Here is a 10948-nt window from a genome sequence, read left to right as displayed (position 1 = left end):
GGAGAGGTAAGAGCAGAGACAGGCAGATTTCTGTGAGTTCCAGGCCAAGCAGGACCACATAGAAAGACCCTGTGTCAAAAAATAAAAACAAAAGCTCTGCTCTCTGCTCTCCCTCCTTCTCACTCAGCAGTACCCTGCCAACTGAACTCTTAAGAAGGGAATGTCTCACTGGGTGGTGGTGATGCACCCCTTTAATCCCAGCACACGGGAGGCAGAGGCAGGGGGATCTCTGTGAGTTTAAGGCCAGCCTGGTCTACACAGTGAGTTCCAGTACACCCAATACTACACAGGGAAACCCTGTCTCGAAAAATAAAAATAAAAATAAATTAAGGAATAAAGGAATAATGGAATGAAAGAAGATAGGAAGAAATGAAGAAAGGAAGGAAGGAGGAACGGAGAGAGGGAGATACGGAGGGAGGGAAGGAAGGAGGGAGGGAGGGAGGGAGGCAGGGAGGCAGGGAGGGAGGCAGGGAGAGAGGAAGGTTTCTCCTGAGTATTGAGTATCCTCAATGGAGTCCTGCTCACACCACCTGCATTCTCTCTGCTGCCCCCTGTTGGTGACCCCTGTTTTCAGGCCTTGGTCTCAGGATTCTAGCTCATGTCTTGGAAACCCAGACTCTGTGAAGAATGAGGACCTCACCAAGGTTCCCCGGGGAACAGAGGTAGAGAACAGAAGGTTGACTACCCAGGAGCTCCAAGGAGAGACTTTTTTCAAACCTTACCATAATTAATAAAAACTGAAGATAAGCCGTTCCTGTGGTTATTGGTATTTCCAGGGCCAGACAGCCCTTATTCTTTATTTTTTATTCTCTATCTGAATGTACCCCAAGACTACATGTTCTTTTAGGTTCAGTGGCCACTGGGAATGAAAACCTGCACTCTAAGGCTTTGAGCCAAGAGGTGTTTAAAGCAGAGAGGACTTTATCCGCACAGGGCATAGCAAGAGAGGGAACACAACGGAGAGGAGAGGTAAAAGACAAAGACTGCTGTGGTGGAGGGGTACTGAGCATGTGATGGCCTGGTGGCATGAGGAAGGGGAGCTCAACCAGGCAGCTCAAAAGAAGGCAGAGGACCTGCCAGTCCCGACCTGCACTGGGTTAGCTCAGTCAAGAGAAATGGGGATTCAAACCTCAGAGAAAGTGGATAAAGAGGTGATGGAATATGGTGTGGACAGGGTGACCAAAAACAGCTATTCCCACAGAAAACAGCCAGAGGCCCCTGCCAGTGCTCCTAAATAGACATATGGGAATTGTGGTCTCAACTTGAGAAAGCCTCATGGCAATATGGGAAGAATCCCTTAGTTACCCTGAAGCAAACTGTCCAAAAAACAGGATCTTGTATATCAGGCTGGCCTCAAACTCACTATGTAGCTGAAGATGACCTTGAGCTTCTGATTCTCCTCCTCCACCTCTTCACTGCTGGGACCACAGGTATGCACCACCACACCTGTTGTGTGGTCCTGCAGCTCAGACTCGGGGTCACTAGTGCCACAAGAGCACTTTACCCTCTGAGTCACACTCCAGCCTTCTGATATACTTTTGTGTTTTGTTCTTTTCTGTTATAATTTAAATTTACAGGACTGAAGAGATGGGTCATCAGTTAAGAAAACTTACTACTCTATCAGAAGGCCAGGGTTTGGATGTCAGCACCCATGTTAGGTGGTTCATAAACATCTGTAAACATCTGCTTTAGGGGATTAGACACCCTCTTCTGAACTTGTGAACACACACACTCATGTAAAAAAAAGTAAGTCTTTAAATTTATTTGCAATGGACACATAAAAACTTGAAATATTTACACATTTTGAGAGTAGCATGAGGTGTTCTAATGCATGTATAAAGTGTATAGTGTTTAAATTGGGCTAAACATGTCTGTGTCCTCAAACACTGGTCATGTTTGAATGTAGCTTTTATATATGGTCAGCAAAGGCTTCTTAGAAGGATCATAAAAACCCAAACAAAATATTCTGCAGATGTCGGGGTACTGACCTGCCTCTCTTGGGCAGCAGGAACATCTACATCTTCTCCATGTCCAAGCCCTTTTAACCCAACCCCCTCCAAGGCCCTCCAGGGACAGAGTTCCCAGCCAAGACAGATGGACAACATGATATGTTTCAGACATTTTCAAGCAAGAAAAACTTAAGGTGCACAGCAATCTTGGAGTGTCAGGGAGAGAGCATCTCCTCAAGCTAGATCACTGTTGGAACACAAATGCTGAGCTCAGGGCCAGGCCTGTCATGGGACTGCCTGAATACCAGGTTGCTTACAGATGAAAAGGAACTTATAGTCACAGGAAGCATCATTCCAGGCCTGGGGGGAGGATGACTTTATACTGGCACAATGTTCTTTGTTCCTATTATTGTTGGGTTCACCTGGAATCCAGAACCTACCAAGTGAGAACAAAGACACTTTATTCACCTGGTTGAAGGCCTGCCTAGAATGTAGAGAGCCCTGTAGTGGATCCACAGCACCAAGTTGCTGTGGATATCGTTCTGTATAAATAAAACACTAATTGGCCAGTGCCCAGGCAGGAAGTAGGTGGGACAAGGAAAGGAGAATTCTGGGAAGTGGAAGTCTGAGTGGGGGAGACACTGCCAGCCGCCACCATGACAAGCAGCATGTGAAGATGCCAGTAAGCCACAAGTCACGTGGCAAGGTATAGATTTATAGAAATGGGTTAATTTAAGATATAAGAACAGTCAGCAAGAAGCCTGCCACAGCCATACAGTTTGTAAATAATATAAGAGTCTGTGTGTTTATTTTATAAGTGGGCTGTCGGACTGCCGGGGCTCGGCGGGACCCAGAGAGAAGCTCTCCAGCTACACCAAGTAGACTGGCATGGTGGCATATGCCTTTATCCCAACACTCAGGAGGTAGAGTCAGGAGCATCAAAGTCAACCTAGGCTACAGAGCAAGTTCCAAGCCAGACAGAGATACATGAGATACTGTCTTAAAAAGTGGTTATTTTAGACAACTCAGTGGGTTAGGACCCTGGCAAGCAAAATTGAGGGCCTGAGTCTAATCCCCAGGATCCACATAGTATGAAAGAACCAACTTGGACAAGTTGTCCTCTGACCTCTACACAGATGTGGCACATGTTCTCTCTAACACAAACATCATATACACACACAATAAAATAAATAATTTTGATGGGCTGCTTCAATCCCAGTGTTCATCCTTGGAGACAGTAATGCAAGGTGTTGCTCCCAACCCTAAGAAGATGAGTATAACTTCCACTCTAAGCCTGTTGCTGCATCCCTGCCCCCTCCTCTCAAGGCTCTCACAATCCCATACCACATAGGCCTGGACTTGGGTCAGTCCCTCACCCAAGCTGGGCAGAACATCTTGCTGCCAAGACCATAGGACATCAGGTTCCCAACTGGCCCCAGGTACCACCCTGTGAGCAGCAGCAGCTAGCTGGGTGTCCACTCCAGCTGCCACTGTGCTAGAAAAGGACAGTGCACTGCCCCGTGTTCATGGGAACTCTCCACCCAGCAAGCCAGGCTCGGGGGAGGCCGCAGCAGACTCACTCACCTCCTACTTTCCTCCTTGTTGAATGAGGTCTTATCCACCCAGTACCACTCACCTTCATTCCCTGCCTTGGTGAGACCAATCCAGAGTGGAAGCCCATTTGCTGCCTTGTAGAGAAACTCCTGTGAGGAACACACAGTAAGTGAGGGCATGCCACCACCACAGCTTTGAGTACCTGCCCATTGGGTACTCTTCACTTGAGCACAGTCAGCAGTCCCTGAACTTGACGGTGTCCCAGGAGATTCACAGACTCACTGGTACAGCATCTTCTCTCACTGCCTCCTTGTTGTGCTTGGAGCCCAGAGCTCCAAGTCCTAGATGCTCTTTGCTTACAGCTAACACCTTGGAACCTGGGCTCTCCAGTGAGAGCACAGCCTGCCAGGCATGGCAGCAGATGCCTGAAATCCCTGCACTCTGGAGTCTGAGGCCAGGGTAATGAGAGTTCAAGGCCATCCAGAGTTACATACAGAGATCCTGAGTCAAAAGAAAACAACTATAAAACAGAAACGGAGGAAAGGAAGGAAGGAAGGAAGGAAGGAAAGAAGGAAGGAAGGAAATTCAGCTAAACTGCAAACAAGGTAATCAAGGGAATGGCCTGAATGGTAATAACTAATTTACATGAGACTTTAATTTTGCCAGAGACTAGAAGACCCCTATGCCTCCCTCCCTCCTTTACCCTCCAGGGCAGGCACTATTTCATCAATTCACTTAAGGTGAGGCCTGGGAAAAGTAAGTCATCTCCCCAAGCTCCAGGACAAATTTGATGGCAGACTGTGACACTCGGCGTCACTCTGCTTCACTCTTCCACCTCCCAGATCAATGAGCCCATCTACACTCCAACACCAAGAAGGAGGCCTCCTGGGTCCTAGAGCATCATTGATGTTGTTCACAAATTATTTCTATTCTCTGACGCATGGAAAGAGCGCCCCCTGCTGCCATCTTTGAAGCTAGCAGGGTTGTGTGACTGGCTCTTGCTAGGGACATGTGAGCAGAAATGACATGTTAGCTGAGTGTAGGATCTTTAACATCAATGAAGCTGGCAGTGTCTCCTTGCTGCTTCAGCAACTGTGATGTGTGATGAAATAAACCCTCCTATGACTTAGGTCCTTGATACCCACAATTAAGAGGACACCTGCTGTCCCTCAAAGTGTGCAGTATACATGAGAAATAAACCTTCAAGGGTATGAGCCTAGGGAGATGTCCCAGTGGGTAGGAGAACTTGCTACTCAAGCATGAGGCTCTAAGTTCAAATCCCTGGCACCCGTATAACCCCAGCTCTGTGGAAGGCAGAGACACAGGATCACTGAGACTTATTTGCTGGCTACCAGGGAGTGCTCAGGAAATTAGACAGTGATATAACAGGACAATTGATGTCCTCCACATATGCATGGGTGCACGCTCCTGCACCCCTGCACACACAACACATACACACATACACACACAACACACACACACACACACACACACACACACACAACACGCACACACACATACACACACAACACGCACACACACATACACACACACACACACACACACACACAAGAAATGAGCCTTCATCCTTAGATCATCGACTGTTGAGGAATTTTTGTTACTGCAGCAAACTCCTGCCCAGCCTCTCTGACATGCCCTCCACAGAGTCTGGGATGATTGCACTCACTTGCTCTGATTCTGAGGTCACTGAGGTCAGATGAGCTTCCTTAGAAATGCAAAAATGTTCTGCACTGTACCAGGACTTTGGGGTGTGTGAAAAGTAATAGAAGTTCCCCCCGAAGTATTTCCAGCCTCGAGACATCATTTCCAAAATGTCACCTGGAAAACAAAGGCTGAGGTAACAGCAGTGCTCCACATTCTTCTGCATCCTGACTGGGCATGGGGTGTTTGATGGAATCCTGGGGACAGCAGTGAATGGATCCAAGGGTCTTAGGTTCCCAGTGTCAGGGGCTGGGGACACTCTAATGGAACCCTGAAGGTCTGAGACTTGTGATAGACCCTCTGGGCGTAGAAAAGGTACAGGGACAGGGAGGGGAGAATATGAGAGGAACGCAAGGACCATTACCCCAGGGCCCTGGCTCACAGTAAGGGACTTCATGGGAAGAGGCAAGATACAGGCCACGTGTACATATTATATTAGTGAAATGTCATTATGTGAGCTAATGAGAAGCTGGCTCTGGAGGGGTTTACCCACCCCTCCCAATTTCAGACCCAAGCATGTTTGTCTCAAAGTCCCCCCTAAGGCCCTTTGTCTAGAGATGGACTGCACCCCCCAACTCTGTGATATTGAGAGAAGAGGACAGGAGAGCAGCCCCAAATGAATATGTGGTGTGTTTGTGAACAGCTAGAAGCCAAATCATTTCCAACACAGGTTACTACTGCTTGTTCCATGGTATAAGGCCCCTCAGTGGGAAAGGGAAGCTGGAAACTCAGCCATGGAAAGAAAGCTCCACTTGGAACTCCAGCTGTCTGCTTCAACTTCCCCAGTCAGTTTTTGCTCGATGTTTGTAGCTCCCCACTTGATGATGTCACCTTCCAGCTGTTATTTGTTCTTTTACTTGAAAGCCTTGCCCAAGGGGACACTCTGCTCCTCAGGGACTCTCCATCAGGAACTCCAACCGAGGGTCTCAGCCGGGTTTCCCCAGTTGATTTCTGCTGGATGTTATGAGTGCCCAACTAGATGTTTTGCTATATCAATCTATCTATCACCTATGTATCTGTCTGCCTGTCTATCAGTCATCTATCCATCTCTCATTTGTTATTCATTCTTTTATTTATAGTTCACTATATACTTAATAAACTCACTCTCTCAAAACCTAAAATATGGCTATTTTCCAGGCCATACAGAACGCCAGGACAGACTCCCTAATGTTTCTACACTCTGTACCTTAGTGTAGAGACTCAAGCTAGGCCTGGTGTGGTCTCTCTCACTGACCCAAGTTCTCTCGGACTGACAGTTAATGCCTTCCTTGTTAACTTTCCAGCCCACTCTCTTTCCTGTCCTCTGTCTACCCACAAGCTAGCTGGCCTCCTATTCAAGACAGGTAGGGTTTTATGACCACTGGTCAGCCTGCAGGGTGATCTTCTCTTTACTTACTCTGTCTTTGGAGTACTTTGTTGACATTCTCCAAGCTGCTCTGCAGTGTTTGGACCTTTGCATTCAAGGTGCTGGCTTTATCCAGATCTCTTTGCAGCTCCAGGATTTTAGAACTGAGATTATCAACTTTTTCCCAGTTTCTTGTTAATATCTGGATTTGAGCACTGGCTTGTGCCATGCTGGTCCTCAAAGACAGAATCTGAGAATGCACACGGGTGAGGCTGGTGTTCAGTGTCTGTATCTGAACTTCAGCCTTCTCCACACAGCCTCTGTCCTTCTCAAGAATAGAACCCAGGGTGCTGATATTGTCCACACGACCTCTCAACATCTCAGCATCACTCTTCATATTCAATATTTTTCCCATCAACCTGGGATCTGGATTTGAAAAGGTCAAAAGGTCAGTTAAGGAGTTCCTAAGCCATGGATGTGGGGTACTGTCCAAAGGAAGGGGGAAATGCAGGATCAAGCTTCCCAAAGGACCAAGACAGTCCAAGGAACTGCCACCTACTCTCCACTCATTAACTAATACACAAGTGTGCACCATGTGCCACTATCATCAGGAACACTGGTTGGCACAGGCAGAGAGGAGACCAAGAGGCCTCATGAACAAGCAGAGGGAAAGCCCAGCCCTGAAATTTCTTAGTATGGCTAGGGTGAACTTGGTAAAGGGGTGAACTCAGTCAACCCCTCATCACTCCATCACTGAGTCCCCTCTTAGACTATGAGTAAGTCCCCAGCCATCTCCTGTCAGAGACACAGCCACCAGCTAGGGCAGCACACCCCTCCCTTGTCTGCCCACAGGCTGCTCTATGGCCATAGGCAGGGCTATCTCTATGCAGACTCCAGAACACATAGGAGGGATATTAAGCTATTTCTGCCCTTGCCTGTACCTGTATTTCATACTCTACTAAGATCATAGGCATGAGAACAAAACTAACCAATAACTATCAAAAGAGTCCTGTGGGACTGAAATGACTCAGCAGGAAGAACACTTATTCTTGCAGAAAACCTGAGTTAATTTCCCATTCTGTACTGTGTATAGCAGCTCATAACCATCGATTACTTCAGTTCTAGGGAGATCCCACACCCTCTTCTCTCTTCAGACACCAAGACATGTGATGTACACACACGCAAGCAAAACATTCACATACAGAAAATAAAATAAAATAATAAAAATGAGACCCCTTCAAAAAAAGAGTCCTGTGAAAAAGAAAGGCAGTGCTAGAAGCCAGGAACAGTTGGGCATGGTATCACACGCCCTTAATCCCAGGACTCAAGAGGCAGAGGCAGGCAGATCTCAGTGAGTTCCAGGCAGGCCTGATCTACTGAGTTCCAAGCCAGCCAGGGATACACAGAGACCCTGTCTCAAACAAGAGAGAGAGAGAGAGAGAGAGAGAGAGAGAGAGAGAGAGAGAGAGAGGTGTTGAAGAAGAGAAGAGTCAAGACCAAGGGTCTAGGATGAGGCCAAGGTCAGTGATGGGGTCCTGGGGTCCTGGAAGGATGCAGCTAAGAATCTGAGACCCTGCTGCTAGAGAGATGGCTCAGTGGTTAAGAGCACTCTCACTGCTCTTCCAAAGGTCCTGAGTTCAAGTCCCCGAACCCACACGGCAGCTCACAACTGTCTAATGTCCTCTTCTGGTGTGCAGATGTATATGCAGACAAAGTACCCATATACATAAAATATATAAATAAGTAAATCCTTTAAAAAATTATATATATAAAAAAAAGAATCTGAGACCACACACGTAGTCCATGAAAAGAAGACATTCCCTCCCTATACTTTCTAGAGACTTGGCAGAAGGGAGAAAGGTGTGACCACAGCAGAGACCAAGAAGCTTCTAGAAGAGGACTAAGAAGGCTTCAAGTGTGGACATACAAGAGAGTGAGGAGACGATCTGGGAGATTTGCTGGCTTGGCCAAGTTCTCTATCTGCTCAGTGGAGAACTTTGTCCCTAGTAGGGACATCAGGAGACATCACACTCACTCTTGGGAGCTATCCTCAAGGCTTTGAATCCAAGGGTCTCAGAGCTGTGAGTGACAGGATGCTAAGAGAGGCAAGGGCAGAGATGTAAAACTTGGTGACTGTTTCCTTAACACTGAAGAGTATACCTGAGAACAGATCTTTCCTAATGTCAGTCAGAAAATCCTCCAAGAAACCTGGGATAGAAGCAGCAGCAGGTCAGCTTCCAGAAACACCAGCAAAATTCCTGAAACATCATACACTGAAGACACCAAGGACAGTAGCAAAAAGGGTTTGGGTATCTGGGAACCTGGTGACTTACAGAAAATAGCTTGAAGCACAATAGAGGTGACCAGGACCAATGCCAGACAGATGAAGGCCACACGGAGGCTGAGAGGTTTCCTTAGGACTGGAGACTGATCATGCTTGGGAGAAGGCTCTGGAAAGAGACACAGAAGTTTGTTAAGGGTCAGTGAAGAGTGGTGATGGGCATAAGCACCAAGTGGGCATGGAGCAATAGCTGGCACTTGCCTGGAGGCCAGAGGGAGATGTTCTGCTTGTCCACTGTGAAGTGGGCATCGGGGGCCTCCCTCTCCTTCATCTCCACCTCTGGCACAGGAGCTTCTGGCTGCCTGTCTCCCCAAGGGCCTTTTATCCAGAAAGAAACGGGAAATGAGTCCCTAAGCAGGTCACCATGTCATGCCCAAGTTTCTTGTTTTTGGCTTAGACACTTTGCCTGGATGAGGTCACAGCTTCATCCCCTCTACAAAGATCTAGGCTTTTTTTGATGGGGTGGCACCTGACATCTTCCCTGGGACACAGACCTTTTAATCATCTAATCCAAAGGCTCTTCTATTTCTCTTGTAAAGAGCCCTCATCTGAAGCAGGTGAGAGACCTGTCCTCTGGCTGCACCACCACCACTGCCACCCACTGGATTCTGTTCCCCCAAGACCCACTCCACCGCCCAACCCCACAAACCAGATCATCCTCACCATGGTCAGCCCTCCCCCGAAACCCCAGCAGACTACATAGGCACAGGTACACCCCATACCAGTTGGAAGAACAGATGAGTAAACACCAGTATAAAAATACATTCAACAACAGAAAGAGCAGTATGGCACTACCAGAACCTAGTGATCCTACAACAGCAAGACCTGAACATTCTGATGCAGTTGAAACACAAGAAAACAACCTTAAAAATGACTCTATGAGATGATAGAGACCCTTAAAGAGAAAATGAAGAACTCCCCTAAAGAAATCGAGGAAAAGCCAAACAAAAAATTGGAAGAAATTGACAAATCCCTTAACGAAAGTCAAGAAAGTCAAGAAAAAGCAATCAAATGGGTGAAGGAAATGGTTCAAGACTTGAAACTTGTAATTGAAGCAGTAAAGAAAACGCAAACTGAAGGAATTCTGGAAATGGAAATTCTGGGTAAGCAAACAGGAACTACAGATGCAAGCATCACCAACAGAATACAAGAGATGGAAGATAGAATTTCAGGCATTGAAGATACAATAGAGAAAATAGATTCATCAGTCAAAGAAAATGTTAAATCCAGTAAATTCCTACCACAAAACAGTCAGGAAATCTGGGACACCATGAAATGATCAAACCTAAGAAAAATAGGGATAGCAGAAAAAGAATCCCAGCTCAAAGGCACAGAAAATATATTCAACAAAATTATAGAAGAAAACTTTCCCAACCTAAAGAAGGACATGACTATAAAAGTTACAAGAAGCTTACAGAACACCAAACAAGCTGGACTAAAAAGAAAAAAATTCCTGTTGCCACATAATAATCAAAACACTAAATATTCAGAATAAAGAAAGAATATTAAGAGCTGCAAAGGAAAAAGGCCAAGTACCATATAAAGAAAGACCTATCAGAATTACACCTGACTTTTCAAAGTATACTCTGAAAGCCAGAATGTTCTGAACAGATGTTTTGTAGATACTAAGAGACCATGAATGTCAGCCAGAATACTATACCCAGCAAAACTTTCAATCACCATAGATGGAGAAAACAAGATATTTCATGACAAAATCAGATTAAACAAAACCTATCCACAAATCCAGCCCTACAGAAAGTACTAGAAGGAAAACTCTAACTCAAGGAAGTTACCTGCACCCACAAAAACATAGGTAATAGATAATTGAACACCAACAAAACCAAAAGAAAGGAAACACCACACACTACACCACCACCACCAAAACAAAACAAAAAAAAAAAAACAGGATTTAACAATCACTGGTCATTAATATCTCTTAATATCAATGGACTCAATTTGCCAATAAAAAGACACAGGCTAACAGAATGGTTATGAAAACAGGATTCATCATTCTGCTGCATACAAGAAACACACCTC

The 10948-nt window shown here is 46.1% G+C and overlaps 1 protein-coding gene across 1 annotated transcript; it reads right to left on the bottom strand.

Annotated features, from left to right (window-relative positions):
• Positions 1–2234: 2234 nt before the first annotated feature.
• Positions 2235–9191, bottom strand: LOC128098276 (C-type lectin domain family 4 member K-like). The gene is made up of 6 exons (XM_052719195.1): positions 9113–9191; positions 8904–9020; positions 6622–6996; positions 5191–5342; positions 3534–3652; positions 2235–2385 (listed from the first exon to the last, which is right to left on the bottom strand). Exons 1-6 carry the CDS (start codon positions 9180–9182, stop codon positions 2235–2237), a joined length of 984 nt encoding a protein of 327 aa, XP_052575155.1. The 5' UTR covers positions 9183–9191.
• Between the last annotated feature and the right edge of the window lie 1757 nt (positions 9192–10948).

This window comes from Peromyscus californicus, unplaced genomic scaffold (assembly GCF_007827085.1).
Source record: "Peromyscus californicus insignis strain IS unplaced genomic scaffold, ASM782708v3 Scaffold_6__1_contigs__length_162567912, whole genome shotgun sequence".
Classification (NCBI taxonomy): domain Eukaryota; kingdom Metazoa; phylum Chordata; class Mammalia; order Rodentia; family Cricetidae; genus Peromyscus; species Peromyscus californicus.
The sequence above is the reverse complement of the archived record's forward strand: the minus strand, read 5'-3'. Positions and strand labels throughout refer to the sequence as shown.